We start from the raw sequence: 24,309 nt of genomic DNA, 5'->3' as shown, positions 1-24,309 counted from the left end.
TTAAGAAAGTAGAAGATAAGTGGGCAAAGAACATGAAGAGATAATTTACTAAAGATCATATACTTTTAGTAAGCAAACATTTGCACTATATTTGATCTGCTAATATTTAAAAATATACCTGGAGAGATTTCTGTTTTTCAATTTGGAAGAAGTTTTTTGAAAGCAGTAGTCAGTTTGTATACTTTGCAGAGGTTATTCTCAGTTAAAACTTTCATTACTTGGATGTTCATATAGAAAAAGGTGTTTTAGAGAACAATTTTATAATGTATACTAGCATTACATTGTCATTGAATTCAAGATCTCTACTGAAATCCTTCCTAGGAAAACAATACAGAATTAGAGAAAAAAAATACTATGTAGGAACTTCTGTCTCTACATATATCCTAAGTTTACATTTAGGGTGTGTGTATTTGTATATATGTGCATGTGTGTATATATATATTGTACATATATATAGTAGCTATTGTATATATACAAAAGTATATGTATATTTATGAATATATATATATGTATATAGGTTGGTTGATTAGTTAGTTGGTTAGACAGATATGAGGGCAGGAGGAAGGCAGGCAGGGTCAGCTTTCTTAAAAAAGAGGTTTACAACTACTGTAAATTGTAACTGTAGCCACATAGAAAATCATTATAGTTTTATAGCGTAATGTTAAGTGAAAAACACAGGATAGAAATTGCTTGTACTCATAAGAATTGGCTGTAGCCAATTTAAGCCAACTTAAATCTGGAGTAACATGAAAGTGCAATTCATGTGAAAAAATAATTGAAAGAAATACACATGATTTTTCCCTATGGTGTGGTACTTTTATATAACTATTAAAAATTCCATGAACTATTAGATTTTTATTTATTTATTTATTTATTTTAAAGATTTTATTTATTTGACAGAGAGAGACACAGTGAGAGAGGGAACACAAGCAGGGGGAGTGGGAGAGGGAGAAGCAGGCTTCCCGCGGAGCAGGGAGCCCGATGTGGGGCTCGATCCTAGAACCCCGGGATCATGACCTGAGCCGAAGGCAGAAGCCTAACGACTGAGCCACCCAGGCGCCCCAACTGTTAGATTTTTAGAGGAATATATTTTAACCTGATAATAATGGAAATGCAGCATGGGGCTGTAACACTTTGTTATAGTTCTGAGGTAAGCCTGTCTATCCACTGGGCCCTAGTAGTATGCTACGGACACACCCTCATTCACTTCTTAGGAGCTTTCCTAAGTTTACATTTAGGACATAACCATACATCTGCTGTTGAATTCCTAATTCTGATTCCCCCAGATCTGTCCCATATGGATCTCATCACCTTATGCCTGAACTGTTAGACTGCTTCACAGACCTGGCAGAAGAAAAATGCCCGACGCTGCTCTGGCAAACCGTAGATCCTCACCTTACACCCTACTGCATGGTGCCAGTGGGACTTCAGATGGTCTGTGGGTCTGCATGTTTTAGTTCATCCTAAGACCCCTAGAGGGTGTTGCAGTAGTATAATTCTACAGTTAGTTTGTAATTTTTGAAGTGACAAAAGTAGCATTCATAATAGTTAATTACTTAATTCATTTAGTTTTATTAGTATTTTTTTATCTTCTTATCTCAAATCTTGTTCTAAGATTCACCTTCTTCTTCTTCTTCTTATTTTTTTAAATTTTATTGTTATGTTAGTCACCATATAATACATCATTAGTTTTTGATGTGGTGATCCATGATCCATTGTTTTCGTTTAACACCCAGTGCTCCATGTAGTACGTGCCCTCCTTAATACCCATCACCGGGCTAACCCATCCCCCCTCCACTCCTCCCCTCTAAAACCCTGTTTGTTTCTCAGAGTCCATAGTCTCTCATGGTTCATCTCTCCCTCCAATTCCGCCCCCCCCATTTTCCCCTTCCTTCTCCTAGAGTCCTCCATGCTATTCCTTATGTTCCACAAATAAGTGAAACCATATGATAATTGACTTTCTCTGCTTGACTTATTTCACTTAGCATAATCTCCTCCAGTCCCATCCATGTTGATGTAAAAGTCGGGTATTCATCCTTTCTGATGGCTGAGTAATATTCCATTGTATATATGGACCACATCTTCTTTATCCATTCATCTGTTGAAGGGTATCTCGGCTCTTTCCACACTTTGGCTATTGTGAACATTGCTGCTATGAACATTGGGGTGCATATGGCCCTTCTTTTCACTACATCTGTGTCTTTGGGGTAAATACCCAGTAGTGCAATTGCTAGGTCATAGGGTAGCTCTATTTTTAAATTTTTGAGGAAACTCCACACTGTTTTCCAAAGTGGCTGTACCAACTTGGATTCCCACCAACAGTGTAAGAGGGTTCCCCTTTCTCCACAACCTCTCCAACATTTGTTGTTTCTTTCCCTGTCCATTTTTGCCATTCTAACTGGTGTAAGGTGGTATCTTAATGTGGTTTTGATTTGGATTTCCCTGATGGCTAATGATGATGAATATTTTTTCATGTGTCTGTTAGCCATTTGTATGTCTTCTTCGGAGAAGTGTCTTTTCATATCTTCCGCCCACTTTTTGACTTGATTATTTGTTTTTTGGGTGTTGAGTTTGAGAAGTTCTTTATAGATCTTGGATACCAGCCCTTTATCTGTAGTGTCATTTGCAAATATCTTCTCCCATTCTGTGGGTTGCCTCTTTGTTTTGTTGACTGTTTCCTTTGCTGTGCAGAAGCTTTTTATCTTGATGGAAGTCCCAAAAGTTCATTTTTGCTTTTGTTTCACTAGCTTTTGGAGATGTATCTTGAAAGAAGTTGCTGTGGCCGATGTCAAAGAGGTTACTGCCTGTGTTCTCCTCTAGGATTTTGATGGATTCCTGTCTCACATTAAGGTCTTTCATCCACTTGGAGTTTATCTTTGTGAATGGTGTTAGAGAATGGTCGAGTTTCATTCTTCTGCATGTGGCTGTCCAATTTTCCCAGCACCATTTATTGAAGAGACTGTCTTTTTTCCATTGCATGTTTTTTCCTGCTTTGTCAAAGATTATTTGACCATAGAGTTGTGGGTCCATATCTGGGTCTCTGTTCTGTTCCATTGGTCTGTATGTCTGTTTTTGTGCCAGTACCATGCTGTCTTGGTGATCACAGCTTTGTAATATAGCTTGAAATCGGGCAACGTGATGCCCCCAGCTTTGTTTTTCTTTTTCAACATTTCCTGGGCGATTCGGGGTCTTTTCTGATGCCATACAAATTTTAGGATTGTTTGTTCCAGCACTTTGAAAAATGTCATTGGAATTTTGATAGGGGTGGCATTGAAGGTATAGATTGCTTTGGGTAGCATAGACATTTTAACAATGTTTATTCTTCCGATCCATAAGCATGGAATATTTTTCCATCTTTTTGTGTCTTCTTCAGTTTCTTTCATGAGTATTTTGTAGTTCCTACAGTATATAGATCCTTTACCTCTTTGGTTAGGTTTATTCTGAGGTATCTTATGGTTTTTGGTGCTATTGTAAATGGAATCGTTTCTCTAATTTCTGTTTCTTTTTTTTTTTTTTTTTTAAAGATTTTATTTATTTATTTGAGAGAGAGGATGAGAGGAGAGAGAGAGCACATGAGAGGGGGGAGGGTCAGAGGGAGAAGCGGACTCCCCGCTGAGTAGGGAGCCTGATGCGGGACTCGATCCCGGGACTCCAGGATCATGACCTGAGCCGAAGGCAGTCGCTTAACCAACTGAGCCACCCAGGCGCCCTCTAATTTCTGTTTCTACAGTTGCGTTGTTAGTGTATAAGAAAGCAACTGATTTCTGTGCATTGATTTTGTATCCTGCCACATTACCGAATTGCTGGATGAGTTCTAGTAATTTGGGGGTGGAGTCTTTTGGGTTTTCCACATAAAGTATCATGTCGTCTGTGAAAAGAGAGAGTTTGACTTCTTCTTTGCCAATTTGAATACCTTTTATTTCTTTTTGTTGTCTGATTGCTGTTGCTAGGACTTCTAGTACTATGTTGAACAACAGTGGTGAGAGTGGGCACCCTTGACGTGTTCCTGATCTTAAGGGAAAGGCTCTCAGCTTTTCCCCATTGAGGATGATATTCGCTGTGGGTTTTTCATAGATGGGTTTTATGAACTTGAGGAATGTTCCCTCTATCCCTATACTCTGGAGAGTTTTAATCAGGAAAGGATGTTGTATTTTGTCAAATGCTTTTTCTGCATCAATTGAGAGGACCATATGGTTCTTCTCCCTCCCCTTATTAATGTGTTCTATCACATTGATTGATTTGCGAATGTTGAACCACCCTTGCATCCCGGGGATAAATCCCACTTGGTCGTGGTGGATGATCCTTTTAATGTATTGTTGGATCCGATTAGCTAGGATTTTGTTGAGGATTTTGGAATCCATATTCATCAGGGATATCAGTCTGAAATTCTCCTTTTTGATGGGGTCTTTGCCTGGTTTGGGGATTGCTGGCCTCATAGAATGAGTTTGGAAGTTTTCCTTCTGTTTCTATTTTTTGAAACAGCTTCAGGAGAATAGGTATTATTTCTTCTTTGAATGTATGTTAGAATTCCCCAGGGAATCCATCAGGCCCTGGACTCTTGTTTTTTGGGAGGTTTCTGATCACTGCTTCAATCTCTTTACTGGTTATTGGCCTATTCAGGTTGTCAATTTCTTCCTGTTTCAGTCTTGGCAGCTTATAGGTTTCCAGGAAGGCCTCCATTTCATCCAGATTGCTCAGTTTATTGGCATATAGTTGTTGATAATAATTTCTAATAATTGTTTCTATTTCCTTGGTGTTAGTCGTGATCTCTCCCCTTTCATTCATAATTTTATTAATTTGGGTCCTTTCTCTTTTCTTTTGGATAAGTCTGGCCAGTGGTTTATCGATCTTACTAATTCTTTCAAAGAACCAACTTCTAGTTTCGTTGATCTGATCTGCTGTGTTTCTGGTTTCTAATTCGTTGATCTCTGCTTTAATTTTAATCATTTCTAATGTGTGGCTTAGGCATCGTTTGTTGCTTTTTCTCTAGTTCTTTAAGGTGTAGAGTTAGTTGGTGAATTCGGGATTTTTCTATTTTTTTGAGTGAGGCTTGGATGGCTATTTATTTCCCCCTTAGGACCGCCTTTGCAGTATCCCATAGGTTTTGGACCGATGTGTTTTCGTTCTCATTGATTTCCATGAATTGTTTGTTCTTCTTTCATTTCCTGGTTGACCCAAACATTCTTGAGCAGAGTGGTCTTTAGCTTCCAAGTGTTTGAATTTCTGCCAAATTTTTTCTTGTGATTGAGTTCCAGTTTTAAAGCATTGTGGTCTGAGAATATGCAGGGAATAATCTCAGTCTTTTGGTATCGGTTGAGACCTAATTTGTGACCCAGTATGTGGTCTATTCTGGAGAAAGTTCCATGTGCGCTCGAGAAGAATGAGTATTCTGTTGTTTTAGGGTGGAATGTTCTGTAAATATCTATGAGGTCCATCTGGTCCAATGTATCATTCAAAGCTCTTGTTTCCTTGTTGACTTTCTGCTTAGATGATCTGTCCACTGCTGAGAGTGGAGTATTGAGGTCTCCTACAATTAACATATTGTTATCAGTATGACTCTTTATTTTGGTTAACAGTTGGCTTATGTATATGGCTGCTCCCATGTTGGGGGCATAGATATTTACAATTGTTAGATCTTGTTGGATAGACCCTTTAAGAATGATATACTGTCCTTCTGTGTCTCTAATTACAGACTTTAGTTTAAAGTCTAATTTGTCTGATATAAGAATTGCTACCCCAGCTTTCTTTTAAGGTCCGCTGGCATGGAAGATGGATCTCCATCCCTTCACTTTCAGTCTGGATGTATCTTTAGGTTCAGAATGAGTCTCTTGTAGGCAGCATATGGATGGGTCCTGTCTTTTTATCCAATCTGCAGCCGTGTACCGTTCTTTGGGAGCATTTTGGCCATTCATGTTGAGAGTGATTATTGAAAGATATGAATTAATTGTCATCATGTTGCCTGTGAAGACGTTGTTTTAATAGATTGTCCCTGTAAATTTCTGTTGTATATCACTCTTGGGGTCTTTCTCCTTTTATAGAACCCCCCTTAATATTTCTTGCAGGGTCGGCTTAGTGGTCACATAATTCTTTCAGTTTCTGCTGGTGTGGAAGCTCTGCATCTCTCCATCCATTCTGAATGACAACCTTGCTGGATAAAGTATTCTTGGCTGCATGTTCTTCTCATGTAGTACCCTGAATATGTCTTGCCAGGCCTTTCTGGCTTGCCAGGTCTCTGTGGATAGGTCTGACATTTTTCTGATGTTCCTCCCTCTTTACGTAAGGAATCTCTTCCCCCTAACAGCCCTTAAGATGGCTTCCTTGGTTCTAAGATTTGCAAGTTTTACTATGACATGCCGGTGTGTTGGCCTGTTTTCCTTGATCTTGGGAGGGGTCCTCTCTGCCTCTAGGACTCGAATGTTTGTTTCATTCCCCAGATTAGGGAAGTTCTCAGCTACGATTTGCTGAAATACATCTTCTAGTCCTCTCTCTCTCTCTCCACTCCCTCCGGGATTCCAATTATTCTGACATTGGAACGCTTCATGGTGTCACTTATTTCTCTAATTTTATTTTCATGGATTCTGAGTTGTTTTTCCCTGGCCTCCTCTTTTCCCTTTTTATCTATTCTATTGTCTTCCAGGTCACTTATTCGTTCTTCTGCCTCAGTTACCCTAGCTGTTAGATTATCTAGATTGGATTGGATCTCATTGATAGCATTTGTAAGTTCTGCCAATTCAGCTTTCATTTCTGCCCTTAGAGACTCTAGGTTGCCATTAATTGATTTCTCCATTCTAGCCATTGTCTTCACAATTGCTAGCCTGAATTCCATCTCCGACATCTTGGTTATATCTGCATCCATTTGTAAATCTGCAGCATAAGTCATAATCTCTGAGTCTTTTCTATTTTGGGGGCTCCTCCTCCTAGTCATTCTGTTGATGGGTGTTTGAGGGAATGTATAGAGTCCAAATTATTGACCAGAACCCAAGCAAGATGCACCTGTTTTCTTGGGACCTTAGGGTTGCTGGCCTCTTGTTTTCCCAGCCTGTCTTCTGCAGGAGGGGCCTGCTGTGCTGTTACTCAGGCAACCCTGTTTGGGCCGAGTTGCCCTGCGCCCCTGTGGCAGGAAATGGGCTCAGCTGGAATCTGTCTTTGGGGCTTTTGTTCTCTGGCGGCTTTCCACGTCTCTTCCGCGAGTCAGAGCAGAAGAGACCATTTCTAACCCTCTGCCTCAGAGCAGAGAGACCGCAGTCTGTTCTTCAGTGAGCTCGCCAGGCCACACTGTCTCCGTTTCTGTCCGTGCTGCTGTAAACTGCAGCGTCCTGGGTTGTGCTGGACAACCACAGCGCTCCCAGTCCTGCCTCCAGGTCGGGGCACGTCTCTGCCCTTTGTACTTCTAAAACTGCCAGCCGCTCCCAGTTCGCAGGCACGACCCCACGGCTCCGGGTTTCCACCCCGGGGGCTGCCCTGAAGTCCTTTCCCTGCACTACTGGTCTGCGAGTCTGTGCCCGTCCCCAGCGCACGAGGCTATCACTCACCGGCGGTGTAGGATCCCCACGGCCAGGCTCCCTCCCGCTGCCGTTTATCCTCTGATATCTGCCCGCGGAATCACGGCTCCCTGCTTCCTGCTTCGTACCAACCGCCTGCGATATTCTCTTTGTAGAGATCCAGATCTTCTTACATCTCAGGCTGGTTTCATGGGTGCTCAGAGTGGTCTGGTAGATATCCAGCTCAATTCCAGGGACCAGTTGAAATAGGGTCCCCTACTCTGCCCTCTTTCCTAGTCCCCCCTTTTATCAGTACTTTGAGAAGAACATTTGACTGTGAGTCCGGATACATGGCTTTTAGACCTAGGTTTTTAATAATGGATTATATTACTTTGGGCAAATCAGTTAATCTCTGAAATTGAGTTTTCTTAAGTGTTAGATAAGAAATTTGACCAATGTCATTTCCAATGTCCCTTCCAATGCAAAATCGTATAGTTCTCTTATTTTCTTATCATCATAAGTTAATTTTTAATCCTCTTTTATGGGAGCATTCCAGATTTCTTTTAGCCTGACAGATGATCAGAGAGCTGAAAGCTTAAGGTGCTACAGTGTACATTCTTTCAAATTTTGCTTTTGGAAAAGTTGTCAGATTATAGCCACGTGGTTCGAAAAGAAACATTTATTGCCTTTATAATAGAATTTAAAGAATTTAAATTAAAAATGCTTGAGGAACTGGGGCACCTGGCACCTGGGTGGCTCAGTCGGTTAAGCGTCTGCCTTCAACTCAGGTCATGTTCTGGGGTCCTGAGATCGAGCCCCATCATCAGGCCCCATATCATTGGGCTCCCTGCTCAGCGGGGAGCCTGCTTCTCCCTCTGCCTGCTGCTTCCCCTGCTTGTGCTCTCTCTCTGTCAAATAAAGAAAAATTAAAAACTAAAAAAGATATTTGAGGAACTTTGGGAGGAGAAAACATTGAATGTTTGAAGAGCTTTTGATTATTTTAAGATTTTGGTCTCAACTTTCATTTATAGGTTGTGAACTGGCTTGAAGGGCCTGGATCAGAACAGCTACGAGCCCAGTGGGGGATTGGAGACTCCATCCGGGCCTCCCAGGCCCTACAGCAGAAACATGAAGAGATTGAGAGCCAGCACAGTGTGAGTGCGTTTCCTCTGCAAGTTACAGTGCTGTTATTACTGTGCGTAATGAGTAGCGTCTGTGGTGCTAAGGGATAAGTTGCCATAAACTTTGGTATAGGGACATAAAGTATAGTATGTTTAATATTTAAAGGCCATAAAGTACATTTTGACCATTTAGTATGTATTTATTGGAAGTTTGTTTTTGCTTTTCGCTCCAAAACAGTTTAATTACATATTTTATAGAAACAAAATTCATGTGAAACTTTAAAAATTACCATGACAGAATAAAGAGTGATAGTACAAAAATAGAACCTTCATCTGTAGTCCTGAGACAGAAATTATGATCCTTAAATCCTCAGAGGGAGGCCTGGGATGTCCCTGCTTTATTAGGGCTTGTATAGTACAATTAACGTCAGAATAGTTCCAGAATTGTTGTGTTAATCACAACTGATGGAGAGTGAGTGTAGAGGGTGCAGGATATCTTTCCATTCTTTGTGCGTTTAGGGACTCCTACTTGTAACTGTGAAGGGGATGATCAAACAAATCCGTTATAAAATTAGAAAATAATCTATAGGCAGATTATAGATAATAATCGTTCAGGAGGGCTTAAAATTTAACAACTTGTGTATGGAGGAAGTTGATATATGTTAATAAGCTCTTGCTTTGTTAAAGTTAACTCTTCATTGTTGAGAAAGTGATCATCCACTTTGTGGATCAATTCGTTCATCCTTTTTCTCCCCCAAGTCATATTATTTCTGATGGTAATTTAAATAGGTTGACTAGAAAAGTGAAAAAGAAACAAATTCATTAATTTCTACCTCCTTAGATTATCTGGCTTAAAAAATTGATCAGTTTACACACACACGCACACGGCATTCAACCTTGCATATAATATGAAGAATGAAACATCTTTCCCATAAATAGGTAATAAAAGAAGCTAGCCTTCCCTTCCAAAAAACAAAAAAACAAAAAACAACACCACGTGATCAGAAGACACTCTGATTGGATTTATGTGTTAATTGGGGGGAAAAAAAATCGTGTGTTCAGGGATGAATATAACATGCGTCCTGATCACTAGGATCTAAATACAAGAGAACTGAGGGGAGAAGGAGAGAGAATCTTAACGCAGGCTCCATGCCCACTGCAGAGCCCCATGCGCTACTTGATCTCAAAACCCTGAGATCATGACCTGAGCCGAGATCAAGAGTTGGGTATTTAACTGACTGAGCCACCCGAGCACTCCAGTACTTGTAAGAGTTTAAAAATGAAATCCTGTAATTGAAAAAAATCTGTATATTTTATTCATTTCACAGGGTCCAACATAATGTTTTTTCCTTTTATGCTAAAAAAACATACTGAATAATTTGTATTTAACTTATAACCCCTTTTCTGAGGTTGTAATCTTTCAATGTTCTTGGTACTTTTTATTTTTATTTTTTTAATTTTAATTTTATTTATTTTTTTAGAGAGGGAGGGAGGGGCAGAGGGAAAAGGAGAGAGAGAATTTTTTTTTTTTTTTAAGATTTTATTTAAGGGGCACCTGGGTAGCTCAGTCGGTTAAATGTAGGCCTTGGGCTCAGGTCACGATCCCAGGGCCCTGGAATCAAGCCCCATGTCAGGCTCTCTGCTCAGTGGGGAGCCTGTTTCTCCCTCTCCTTCTGCCTGCCTCTCTCTCTCTCTCTCTCTCTGTCAAATAAATTTTAAAAAAATCTTTAAAAGGGGCGCCTGGGTGGCTCAGTTGGTTAAGCAATTGCCTTCAGCTCAGGTCATGATCCTGGAGTCCCAGGATCGAGTCTCACATCAGGTTCCCCAGTCAGTGGGGAGTCTTCTTCTCCCTCTGACCCTCTCCCCTCTCATGCTCTCTCTCACTCTCTTTCTCTCAAATAAATAAATAAAATCTTTAAAAAAAAAAAAATCTTTAAGGATTTTGGGGCGCCTGAGTGGCTCAGTCGTTAAGCGTTTGCCTTCATCTCAGGTCATGATCCAGGGTCCTGGGATCCAGCCCCACATCAGGCTCCCCGCTCCGGGGGAAGCCTGTTCTCCCTCTCCCACTCCCTCTGTTTGTGTTCCCTCTCTCGCTGTGTCTTTCTCTGCCAAAAAATAAATAAAATCTTTCAAAAAAATTTAAAAAAATCTTTAAAGATTTTATTTATTTGAGAGAGAATGCGTGCACACATCACGCAAGGAGGGTGGAGAAGGGCAGAGGGAGAGGATCTCAAGCAGACTCCGCGCTCAGCATGCCACAGGGCTCCATCTCACGACCCTGAGATCAGGACCTGAACCAGAACCGAGAGTTGGAGTTTAACCTACTGAGCCACCCAGGCGCCCCTCTTGGTACTTTTTAAATAACTTAATTCTGTTGATATTTTTGATATTGACTGTGACTTATTTGAACCCTGTGGATTGTTCTGGAGCATGTTACTATAGGATAACTATATCCTATATTTTGTACCCCCCCTTTTTTTTTTTTTGTTAAAGATTGTATTTATTTATTTGTCAGAGAGAGAATGAGAGAGAGAGAGAACGTGCACAAGCGTACACAAGCAGGGGAGTGGCAGGCAGAGGGAGAAGCAGGCTCCACACTGAGCAAGGACCCTGATGTGGATGGGACTCAGTCCCAGGACCCTGGGATCATGACCTGAGCTGAAGGCAGACACTTAATCAACTGAGCCACCCAGGCGTCCCACCCTTTTTGGTTCTTGGAAACAGTATTTGCTATAAAACATTCTAGATTTTTCTAGAGGATTTAGTTATGAAAGTATCTCCAAAGTCCTTTAAATAAAGATATGTGACACATGAGGGTCCTAAAGACAGGATTTATCTATATTTTACTATTTTTTAAAGATATCAAGAGGAGTAATTATACTTTGAAGTTGTATTATATACCTATTATAAAGAAGTTCACAGAAGGAATTGAAAAGCACATTTTATTTATTTATTTTTTTTTTTATAAGCTCAGATATTAGGGACTAAAATCTTTTTTTTTATTATGTTATGTTAATCACCATACATTACATCATTAGTTTTTGATGTAGTGTTCCATGATTCATTGTTTGCGTATAACACCCAGTGTTCCATTCAGTATGTGCCCTTGTTAATACCCATCACCAGGCTAACCCATCCCCCCACCCCCTCCCCTCTAGAACCCTCAGTTTGTTTCTCAGAGTCCATAGTCTCATGGTTCGTCTCCCCCTCTGATTACCCCCCTTCATTTTTCCCTTCCTGCTATCTTTTTTGTTTTTTTTAACATATAATGTATTATTTGTTTCAGAGGTACAGAAAAGCACATTTTATATTGCATATAGTATGGATGACATTACAAATTGTATACATAGAGATTCTTGTGTTTAGATTTTTATTTTTGTATTTTTATTGATAAAGTTTAAAAATCAGTTTATTTTACTTATTTTTTTAAACATTTTTTTATTTGAGAGAGAGAGCGAGAGAGAGAGAGACAGCACAAGCCGGGGGTGCAGCAGAGGGAGAGGGAGAAGCAGACTCCAGGGAGTCTGGATGATGTGGGGCTCCATCCCAGGACCCTAAAATCATGACCTGAGCCAAAGGCAGATGCTTAACCAACTGGGCCACCCAGGTGCTCCTAAAAATTAATTTAAAGGAAAAAAGAGTTTATGGAAAGTTCTGTGTGCTTAAGTTTACTTATAATGTGAAATCAGTATAAAATTTCAGAACTTTTGAATTGGAAAGGATCTTTAAGATTCTTCTAATACCATCACCTGATTTTTTTTTTTTAAAGATTTTATTTATTTATGTGACAGAGACACAGCGAGAGAGGGAACACAAGCAGCGGGAGTGGGAGAGGGAGAAGCAGGCTTCCTGCGGAGCAGGGAGCCTGACGCGGGGCTCGATCCCAGGACCCTGAGATCATGACCTGAGCTGAAGGCAGATGCTTAACGACTGAGCCACCCAGGCACCCCAACTATCACCTTATTTTTATACATGAACAAACTGAGAGAGAACATTTTTCGATCACTGGATAGCTGGACAAGGGTTGAAACACCAGTCTCTTCATACTCATGAAATTCTTTTTCCCCTCTCTATATCTCTGTATTTCTGTCTCTCTCCCTTTCTATATTTTTCTCTGTCTCACTCGCTTACTAGCTCGCTCTCAGAGAAAGCTAAATTTCGTGGATGTGCTTAAGATAACAGCATTTTTTTCATTCTTATTCTCTTAATACTTGAGGACATATGCTCATATGTGGATGTTTGCATTCAGGGACATAGTGCTCAAAGAAAAGAAACATTGATGACTTACGGATTTCATTTCTTTAAATGATGTATGTTAGTTTCAAAATTGGAAGGTGGGGACAAATTGGATGGGAGTATAGAAGAAACAGAATTGGTCATGAGTTGATAGTTATTGAAGATGGATGACACATGGGGTTCATTATACTGTTCTTTCCACTTTTGAATAGTTTGAAATTTTTCATTCTACAAGGTTTACAAATGAGAATTGCACTGTTTTAACCAATAGGTGGCACTACATTGTCACCTTGAGAATAGGTTGATGCAGGATGAGTATATTAGCTTATGATGTTCTAATATTTTATTAAAAGCTTTCTTTTCTCTTTGTAAATAAGAGTCAACACTTTAAAGCATATGTTGGAGTTGTTCAGGTCTTAGTGAAATTATGACAAATTTCTAGTGTGTTGATTGCTTAATAGGGATAGAAATTAACATACCATTTTGTATTAAATCACTGTCAAGTATTAAATTTTAGATTCTTCATAAAAGCATAATTCATAAAACTAAAAAATTTCCCAAATTTATTAGAATATTTAGTATTAATATGCAGAAAATGAGAATCTTAGCAATATGTAGTTCTTTGTCAAGGAGTGTCATAAAGTTTGTTTTTTTAATACGAGGTAAGCACAACAAAAAATATCAGAGGTAGAAGAAAATGATTATACTTAAAATACATTTTAAAGTGTTTTAGTTCAGTAATCTTATTTTATCTTTTGGGTTGAGGTAGGTGTTGTTAGGAAAAACACATCATAGGAATGTGCAGAAGTATAAATCTCTGAAGCTTTAGGATTCCATTCATATATCTCCCATCTCACAATGTTGACTTTTGGTCTTCAAAGAGAACACTGTTGTGTTGTGCCTAATAGTAAGCAGCAAAACAGACGTACATGAAGAGTCAGCACCTATCTCACCAACATACTACCTTTAATTAAGTGAGCTGGCAGTGTTTCTTTCCTCCTAGATTGGGATTCCTGTTTCTTGATTTAAGTATAAATACCCATTACTTCACCAGCTGTGCATCACCACCAGTTCCCGCATGATTCCAGTGTCAATACTGATGACTACCTCTGTCTTAGTATGTGAGCATTCAAGCTCATCTTACCTACCATCTAATTCTAAATTACATGTCTTGGAATTGATTTTTTTTTTCTATGCAGTTAAATGTTCATAAAAGGTGGGCCAGAGGATGGCCAAAACTGAACTGAATGCAGCCTATTCGCCTAAGGTTCTATAAATTTTATATTCTCCTATTTCCTAGGAAGAAACATTTTGATTAATTTGAAGAGAGAGAGAGAGAGAGAGAGTGTGTGTGTGTGTGTGTGTGTGTGTGTGTCTGTGCATGCCAGATTTTTTTTTCCTTACATCTCAGGGAGACCGATTATTTCTTTAGGACAACCTCAGTTCCTAATGTGAGTTTCTTTAATTTAAAGTGTTAATTTCAAGAAAAATACTGGTTCTTAAATTGTTTGCATCCTTGTCCTGGTTACTAGGGCCTTTATTTTACAGATTAAGATTAGGAAAAAATCAATTCTAGGATGGTTGTTCTTAAACCTTAGTGGTCCTAGAAGTCACCTGAAGTGATTGTTAAACTGCCTGTTGCAGAGCCATATGCCCACAGACTCTGATTTAGTAGGTCAGGGGTGGAGCTTAGGTATTTTTAGTAAGCACCCCTGGTAAAATGATATAGATCGTTCTTACTGTAAAACATAGTGACCCTGGATGCTAATCCTTTAGTCTGCTATTTTTCTCTGAATCATGACTGTTACTTCTTCAAAGAATTGGATCTATTTATTTAGAGCATTAACTAAATTTATAAGTACTTTGGGAAGACTATGAAATCCCTTTCTATCTTAGAACACTAATGTGATATTTTTCTCAAGTTGTATTTTCTGCTTTAAATCCATCTCCATTAACCTTTATAATCACTCTATGTTTCAAAAGTATTTTACAGATAATATTATGTGATTAATTTATACAATAACCAGTAAGATAGATAAGACAGATAATATCATCACTGTTGTACAGAACAGGGCTTCTCAATCTTGGCCCTATGATACTTTGGGCCAGGTAGATCTTTGGTGTAGGGGCTGTCCTGTGCATTATAGGGTAATTTAGCTGCATCACTGGCCTCTACCCACTAGATGCATTAGCATTGTGCCCTCCCAGTTGTGACAGCCAAAAATGTCTCTGAATATTGCAAAATATTCCCTCTGAAGCAAAATAGCCCCCAGTTGAAAATCACTGCTATAAAGAAACAGGTTCTGAGAGATAAGTGACTTAATGAAGATGACACCCTTTGTAAGGAGAAAAGACTTTGAGTTCGTCTTTCAAATCCATTGTTCTTTTCTCTACATCTGACTACATTGTCTGTATAATAATATTGAGAGATTTCATAGTAGTTCAAGCAATAAAACAATATGACAAATTAGAGAAACCCAAGTTTTAGGTACAGGCCACAAGAGTAGACCACATTTAGAGCAGTTCCTGTTACCTACTTAATTTAATGTCGGCTAATCTACAATGTCTGACGTAAAGTGTTTTATATGTTCATTCAGTACATATTAACTGAGCACATACTAAATGTCACATGTTGTTCTAGGCTCTTGGTATATTAGCACTGTCTTATAATATGGAACTTAAATTCATATTGGGAAAGAGGGAGTGGAGAGCAGGTAAGGCAGTGCTTTTAGGAAAGGCTTCTCTGAGGAGATCACATTTAATCAGAAACCTTGAAATGATATGAAGGAGTAATTCAAGCAAAAGGCAGCTCAGATTGAGGACACAGAAGTAAAAACACTGTAGGTTGGAGCTTACTTGCCATTGCAAAGGAACAGCAGGTATGTTGGTGGTGGTGCAGTGCAGTGAGCAAGGTAAGGAGTCACATAAAACAACGTTTCTGAGAGTCAGGGGCCAAATCATGTCCATTTAGCCCACAAAAGGGAGTGGACATTTATTTTATTTTTTTTTTAAATATTTATTTCTCAGAGAGAGAGAGCACAAGTGGGGGGAGCGGCAGGCAGAGGGAGAAGCAGACTCCCCGATGAGCAGGGAACCCAATGTGGAGCTCGATCCCAGGACCCTGGGATCATGACCTGAGCTGGAGACAACACTTAACTGACTGAGCCACCCAGGCACCCCTTGACATTTATTTTAAATGTTACATGAAATCATTGGAGGGATTTTTGAGCAGAGAACTGATTTATGTTTTTAAAAGGTCTCTGGCTACCATATGGAAAATAAGGACTAGGGACAAACAACAAAACAGAAGACAGGAGACTAATAGAATGAAGGCAGTAGATGTAATGAGAAGTTGTCAGATTCCTTAGGTTGAGCCAGCAAGACTTGCTCTTAGAAAAATCAGGTGTTTGGCTTTAGCCACTCTTAAGTTGGGGAACACTGGGAGAGAAGCAGCTTGGGAGCTACAGAATGAGTAGCTTCGGGGACAGGGTAAATTTTAGATGTCTAATATTCATCCAAATGGAGATAGTGAGTAGACACTTGGGTATCACTGTTGAGTTCAGGGAAGGGGACAAGGTGAGGATATTAATGTGGGAATTATCAGCATATAGATGTTATTTAAAGGCATGAGACTAGATGAACTCATCCAAGCCCAAAGAGTATTGATTCAGAAGAAAAGAGCCTTTGGAAAGCTGAACCCCAGGTCACTCCTAAACTTAGAGGTCAGGAAGCAGAAGGAGGGCCAGCAGAGCTGTTGTGTCTGAGGGAAGAATAGAGAAAGGCATTTCAAGGAGGAAGTGGTTGCTTTTGTGAAACGCAACTGAAAGGCCCAAATAAGATAAAGACTGAGAATTTGCTAAGAGCAGGAAGGACAAAATCCTGATTAGAATGGGTTAAAAAGAGAATGGGGAATAGAAGATAGAATTTGTATAGGGTACTCCTTTAAGGGATGGTCTTGGTCTTGATAATTGAAGTTTAATTTATGTAGAGTAATATATGTTACATAAAATACACATCTTAAGTGTATATTTTGTTTTTTAATATAAGATACTGCAGCTTATTTGTATGCTGGTGGATATAATCCAGTTGAAAAGAATGAATTGATGATGTGAGAGAGAAGATAAGTGCAAGGGCAAAGCCTTGTGTAGGCAACAGAGGACAGAGATAGCGCAAGTGATGTGGCTGCCTGAGAAACGGGGACAGTTCATCTGCTATTTTAGTGGCGAGGGCAAAGCATAGGGCTGCAGAAAGAGGGAGGGTCACAGATTTGTCGGTGAGAAGATGAGAATTCTCTTCTGATTGCTTCCTATTGAATTAAGTTAGATTTTTGGCTGAGAATGAAGAGGGGGAAAGGGAGTTGAGATTTAAGGAGTGAAGAAAACAAATAATCATGAGAGAGTGGGGAAAATGAATTGACTAGAGAAATGTAATAGGATTGCTGAAGGCCTATTTGAGGTTATTTATATACACTTTATATATTTTTATATGGAGAGAGTCTATATATTTATATGTACTATAACTTTTAAAAGACAGCTGTTTGCATTGTTGTTACTATCCAAGCATGTTGCTACTCTGGTGTAGGTATACAGTAGGCAGAGAAACCAGGTCTGAGGTCTTGACAGGTGGATTGGATGGAAGGAAGAGAGCAGGGCATGAGCATGGGTTGTGCTCTGAGAGGTGATTCTAGCCTCTGACCAAAGATAGAAGTGAGGGCGTGAGACTCTTCAGTGCTGGACCATGAAGCAGCAGGTCAGTGGATTGGGCGATCTCATCGGGTTGGAGGAGTGAGTGTCCTAAAGTGTGTGAATGAGAGAGTCGGTAGCTGGGGACTGGAGAATGAGATTCTTGAAGATCTGGGAGCTGTATAGTAATACATGATTATGACAAGAATTCACATGTGCTGGAGTAGGTAGCTGAGGTAGGGTGGGGACAGGATGGTTGCAAGTGAGAGAGGGAATTGGTACAGAGTTAAGAGTGCTGCGTGGATGCATACATGGTGGGGGTCGGTGGGAAGGCTGGCCCAAAGAGGAGGGCCGTGACCTTTGTCAAACTCCCCGGAAGAGAGTGCTTAATGGGAAAGGTTTGGAAGGATGTCATCCAAGAGCATGCACTTTAAAGGAGATGTGGGTTTTGAGAGAGAGGGAGAAATGGTCTGATAATAATTTTCTCTAAGGATGGACAGGTTTCAGGTAGAACAAGAAAGGAAAGGAAACATTTAGAGACCAGGATGAAGATATACGATAGATATTGATGTTGACAAGAGTGAGTTCTGGGGGTCATGTGCAAGGATTTGGGGGTTGAGGGCTTCTCATCCTCACTTTAAGTAATTTTTGCCTTACAAAATTATCATAAATGTTACTTAGTTTATCTGGAGGAATTATAAAATGTAATGTAGTTCTTCAGGAGCCAATTTGATCCTTAATTTACAACATGTCTGTTACAGGAATGGTTTGCAGTGTATGTGGAACTTAATCAGCAAATTGCAGCACTCTTAAATGCTGGGGATGAGGAAGATCTTGTAGAACTGAAGTCACTGCAGCAACAACTTAGTGATGTTTGCTATCGACAGGCCAGTCAGCTGGAATTTAGGCAGAATCTCTTACAAGCAGCTCTTGAATTTCATGGTGTTGCCCAAGATGTAAGTGTACTCTGATTGCTTTTCTGTTCTTCAAATGATCTGAACACTTATCTGCACATAAATTTTGCAGGTTTGCATGTCTCCTAATTATTTTTCTGGAACAATAAAATAATTTACTTGTGGGGAGATGATAAAAGTCTTTGATTTTTTTTAATTTTCATTTTTAAGTCATTTTGCATGCAACTAAACCTTTTTTGTCTAAATAGTGTACCAACCTAGTAGATGTATTTCATTTTGATTGTTTCTCTGTTTATGCTTTATAACATAGATTGAAATGGAAGATTCAGTACTTTCTTATATTCTGCTGACCTGGATATAAATCTTCGTTTTCCTGGTGCATGCATCTATTTGTTCTGTCTTTTCAGATAACATGTATTCTAATTATTAGTCCTTGTCTTTTAACAGCATAGTCTTTTTCAAGTGTAATTGTGATAACCTCATTAGATGTAAACCTCATTAATCATTAAACACTTTAGATGCTGATTACATCAGGGTTATCTCTTTGGTGTCCCTCTGCTTTAGTTGTCTCAGCAGTTGGATGGCTTATTAGGGATGTTGTGCGTAGATGTAGCACCAGCTGATGGAGCATCGATTCAGCAGACTTTAAAACTGCTTGAAGAGAAGCTGAAAAGTGTTGGTAAGCAGATTTTAAAAATGCTGAAACATAAGGGTTCCTTTTTTTAGAAATATCATTACTATTGTTAGACAAGTCAACTTATACTGAACTAATTATAATTATTTATAGGAAACACAGGAAAAATTAGTATAAAATAGGTTTTATTCCCTTGAAGGGTGTAATACGTGCTAAAATGTTTATTTTTCATTGATAGTCAGTCATCCTTCCTTCATTGGGCCTTTAGCCTTTCTTCTTTATCCAGCTATATCTACAGGTGCTATGTCTTGCATATACTATGAACAGTTATTTATAGTGCATGCATAAGCTGTAATTAGCTGTGAAGTGTTCTGTGGTAAATCCTGTATGCCCCAAACTGTGTTTTATGCAATGATTTTTGTTGTTGCTATATCCTAACCTTGTGAATAAATAGTCGGTTTGGTTCTGTGCATTTGTTTCTCCAAATTGGGAATATTGCCAAGGTTACCTACTCTCCCAAGGGGAGGATGATCCCATTTCACTTGACACCAAGGCCTTTTACATTTTACTACAGTAGGAAGGAGATACAGTGAATTTCCTTAGGTCATGACTGGAGAGGGGAGATAGTGGATGTACAAATGGGAACGGAGGGTTGTTCTGGGTAGGATAGGAGGGCAAAGGGAAATGGAGGCCAGGAAGCAGAAAGCTAAGTAAGACAGATTTAGTAGAAAGTGGTGACACGTGATTGAACCAAATTAATTAATTATTGAAAAGGATTTGAGGGAATGCATTTGAAAAATCATATTTGTATGGGTATTTTACTTGTTAGCAGCCTTTGTTATTTTAACACATAGGCATAATACGTATTTTGTAATTAATTTGCCAAATGCAGTTTATTTCAAAGCATCAGAAGTTTTCTAGAGCCATACTTCTCCTTTAAAAAAGAAAAGAAGAATTCATGTGTGCTTGTCTGGTTTGGAATACTGTAAATCTATCCTAAATATTGCTTTTCGTTAGGTGTAAGCTGGAAGATGCCTGAACTCAAAATATTCAGCATCCTTTTTCAGTGATAATGCATTGCTTGAATGCTTTGAAGTTTTGTAACTCTTATACGTTATTTTGAACAAAATGTTTGCCTTGTTCTAAAAATTGGACTACATAAAAGCACAAAGGAAACAAATTGAAAAATATTACTAGCCAAAATAGAAATTTTCACACTTTCTTCCTGCTTTCAGTTTTCAAAAATAATTATCATCAGTGGAAATTAACCTTTAGGAAATTCTCTTTAGGCAGAATTTGGCATGAGAAGGGAGCTCAATTGAAACCACATTTAAGGGTTTTATTGCTTGAAGTGTTCAGAGAACCCCATCCCAAGATAGTTTAATGTACAAAGCTGTCGTGCTTGGAATCCAAGTACAATATCTGCTGAGAGGATTTACTTGAGGGAGGGAAAGCACCTCCTTTGTTTAAGAGATTAAATCTAGGAACTTTTGTTTTAGATGTAGGATTACAAGGTTTGCGTGAAAAAGGTCAAGGACTTCTGGATCAGATCTCCAATCAGGCATCCTGGGCCTATGGAAAGGATGTAACCATTGAAAATAAAGAAAATGTGGACCACATACAAGGAGTGATGGAAGATATGCAGCTTAGGAAACAAAGGCAAAGTTTGACTGTTAATGTTAATTTTTGCTAAAATAACATAATAAAATGAGAAGTGATAAAATTTGTTTTCCATACAAAATAGAAGTTCTAACCTGTTAATATAGTAGGCATGTAGTAGGTTTTGGTGAGTGTAATTATTGTATATAATTGTACTAACAAATAATGACAATTTGTTCAACTAATGTTACTTCTCCCCTTTTTAATTCAGTGGTAAAATTTCATTTGCACCCAAATACTTGGTATTCCATGTCTCCAGTATAGCCTATGACTCTTTCATCTTTTAAGAAAACCCTTTTTCTCCTTTTTGGAGAATTTTGCTTTTCCATTTTCATTTGGTTTAGAGTTGCTATTAAATGTGTCATCTACATAGATCAGTTTCTTCATCTAAACTTCTGACTCACAAATTGTCACGCATTCTTTGTACTCGTATTTGCTCTGAAAGGATTAGACAATAGACTCTGGGTAAGAGGCTATTTAGTTTTATTTTGTATAGAGGCAGGAATTTACAGGATTCTTTGAAAATTCAATTTGCAGTAGCAACTGAGAGAGCATTACAAAGTAAAGGATTAAATTAATATATGAAAGTATATACAGTGTAGCATGGTTGTATGAAATTTTTGCACACTTAGAAATTTTAAGGTATCAGCAAAACCTCACAAATTATCTCTGTGTCACAGAGAAAATACTCATTAGGCAGAAGTTCCTTCTAGCCTCACTTGCAAACTTAACCCATTTCATTATTTTATTCTAATCACAAAGGATGCTATAGCTCTGTTCTTAATAAGCCAAGTTTACCCTCATGTCTTCCCTGTCTACTCTCGTTCTCTACTCTGATCTCTGCCTCTCATTTAAATGCTTAAGTCTCTCATTTAAAAAAAAAATTACACACATGCATATACTTTCCTCTTCAGCCCTTTCTTTGTCTTCTAGCCCTAGAATTCTCTTTCCTGACAGCTAAGTCATTTGAGGGTCTAATCTACACTCATACTATTTCCTCCCTGCCTCCCATTTACTTTTCAACCCTCCTCAGTCTGACTTCTGCCTTCACCATTTCACTGAACTTGCTCTTACTGATGTCACCAGTGACTTTGTAATTACCATGTAATAAATACTTGATCTTGCTCAAAATCCAGGGAGTACTTTTGGTCTTCATATTGCTTGATCACGCTGAATAGCATTGGACACAACCGACTTTTTCTTCTTGAAACTAGCTGACAACTTTGTCTTTTGAAAACACCCTCATGATCCTGGCATTCTGTTTCTTCTTAGTTTTCTTCACTGGTTTCTTGTCCTCTAGCTAACTTCACTGCTTTCAGGGTTTGTTTTGAGGCCAAGTCCTCTTATTCTATGTGTTCTCCCTGGACAGTTTCACTACTTGAATGACTTTCTTTTATTTGATTGTGATTGAGTATTTATGGTTCTGACCCAGACTCCTGTCCTATGCTTTGAACCCATAATTACACTTGGCCTACTAGTATCTCTGGGTGGATGCCCCACACATTCCTGAAACCTAGTATGTCCAGATACTTGCTCTTCTCTTTTAATTTCCTATCTAGGTTAAAGTTACCATTAGCTACCAAATTTGGAATTTATCCTAAAATCATACTCTTCCTCATCCTGTATAGCCTGATCAAATATCTTAAGTTTTGCTGTCTCTGAATCCTGAACATTTTCTATTTAAGATCTTCTCTCTTACCTGCCTCTGGCCTTGATCCTCTCTAGTCTGTTGTACATGAGAATAATCTTTGTAAAGTGCATATCTAATCATAAAACCCCGCTCAATGATTTCCTGTTTTCTCAGATGAAGTTCAGTCTCCTTGAAATAGTGTAGGAGACTTCATAACTCAATCCTGCATAATCTTATCTCCTACATCTTTCCCATACAGACACAGTTGTTTTTATTTTCCTGAATGCATCGTGCTGTTTCATGAATCTATGACTTAGAATACTTCTTTCTTCACTTTCTACCTGGTGGATTCTTACTTATTTTTCAAGACTCAGAGATACTTATTTTTGGAAAGCTTTTCAGATTTGTAAGGCATGTTAGTTACTTGTTCCTCCCCGCTCCCATAGAACTTTTTACATAGCTCTGCAGTAGCACTCACCACATTGTTTGTTTAAAAGTCTGCTGCCCAAAATGGGACCAACCTAATAGTTGAGACTGTGAAGCACATTATCTGACACCTGACAGTATGCATTAAATATATCTATGATATCATCTTCATCATTAAAATGTCTTACATTGTTTACCTTCAGATTGTAAAAGTACTTCTCATCATCACTTCCTTTTAGTCCCTTGTTAGAATTACTTTAACCAAATTCATTTTAGTACTATGTTATGGGCTTTTATAAAGGTCATTCTTGTAAAAAATACCCTTGTGACAATGGTTTCTATATTGTTATTCAGCTTCTTTAAGAACACTGACTGTCGTGGAGCTCAGTGCCTTCTAGGTAACTGGTCATTAGTGTTTGAGACTGTAGTGAGGTCCCCCTTCCTCTAAAGTACATGGAATTGCGTGAGGACGAAGGGAATGGATCAGAGCTGAGTTAGCTAAAGTCACCTTGAAAGTTCAATCTGTACATCACTGTAAAATTTTAAAACACTGAATTGTGTCTCTCTACACCCAGAGATCAATAGAGTTTTTTTTTCCTCTTTGGAACATAGATGGAGTGTTTTTGTTTGTTTTTTTTTTTAAATTCAAAATTAGATATTACTTTGGGTAATGTAATATAATGAAAAGTGTTAACTTTTTTTTATTTGCAAGCTTTATTAAAATGCCGTTTTAAAGAAAAAGCTCAGATTATGTTTGAGAGACTTAAAACCAATAATTCATGAGTGGGTCAGTCTTTTCACTGCTATAAAATATGTTTTCCATGAATATTCCACAATTTTTCATTTTTCTGTTGGACACTTACATTGTTCACTGTCTTTTTAAAATTTAAATTAAATTAATTAACATATGGTGTATTATTATTTTCAGAGGTAGAGGTCAGTGATTCATCCATCATATATAATACCCAGTGCTCATTACATCACATGCCCTCCTTAATGTCCATCACCCAGTTACCCCATCCCATCACGTCTCCCCGCCTGCAGTGACTCTCATTTTGTTTCCTATGATTAAATCTCTTCTTGTTTGTTTCCCTCTCTCATTTCATCTTGTTTTATTTTTCCCTCCCTTCTCCTTTGATCCTCTGTTTCATTTCTTAAATTCCATATATGAATGAGATCATATGATACTTGTCTTTCTCTGACTGACTTATTTTGCTTAGCATAATGCCCTTTAGTTCCAGCCATGTCATTACAAATGGCAAGATTTCAATTTTTGGTGGCTGAGTGGTATTCCATTCTATATAAATACCACATCTTCTTTATCCATTCATCTGTAGATGGACATTTGGGCTCTTTCCATAGTTTGGCTATTGTGGACATTGCTGCTATAAACATTGGGGTGCTGGTGCCCCTTCAGATCACTATATTTGTATCTTTGGGGTAAGTACCTAGTAGTGCAGTTGCTGGATCGTATGGTAGCTCTATTTTCAACTTTTTGAGGAACCTCCATACTGTTCTCCAGAGTG

At 38.6% G+C, this 24,309-nt stretch overlaps 1 protein-coding gene across 5 annotated transcripts in view; it reads left to right on the top strand.

Moving 5' to 3' along the window:
* The window catches only part of SESTD1 (SEC14 and spectrin domain containing 1), a 148,753-nt gene that overhangs the window by 105,196 nt on the left and 19,248 nt on the right, over positions 1-24,309 (top strand). For all 5 annotated transcript variants that reach the window (XM_045868437.3, XM_045868433.3, XM_054506113.2 and 2 more), the window contains 4 exons: positions 8,513-8,635; positions 18,282-18,476; positions 18,999-19,113; positions 20,568-20,727. In XM_045868437.3, the coding sequence (XP_045724393.1) occupies positions 8,513-8,635; positions 18,282-18,476; positions 18,999-19,113; positions 20,568-20,727 (593 nt within the window). The remainder of the gene's footprint in view (positions 1-8,512; positions 8,636-18,281; positions 18,477-18,998; positions 19,114-20,567; positions 20,728-24,309) is intronic.

Source organism: Mirounga angustirostris, unplaced genomic scaffold (assembly GCF_029215605.1).
Source record: "Mirounga angustirostris isolate CCGP_5_RB_7025 unplaced genomic scaffold, mMirAng1.0.hap1 SCAF_3, whole genome shotgun sequence".
Classification (NCBI taxonomy): Eukaryota; Metazoa; Chordata; class Mammalia; order Carnivora; family Phocidae; genus Mirounga; species Mirounga angustirostris.
The sequence above is the reverse complement of the archived record's forward strand: the minus strand, read 5'-3'. Positions and strand labels throughout refer to the sequence as shown.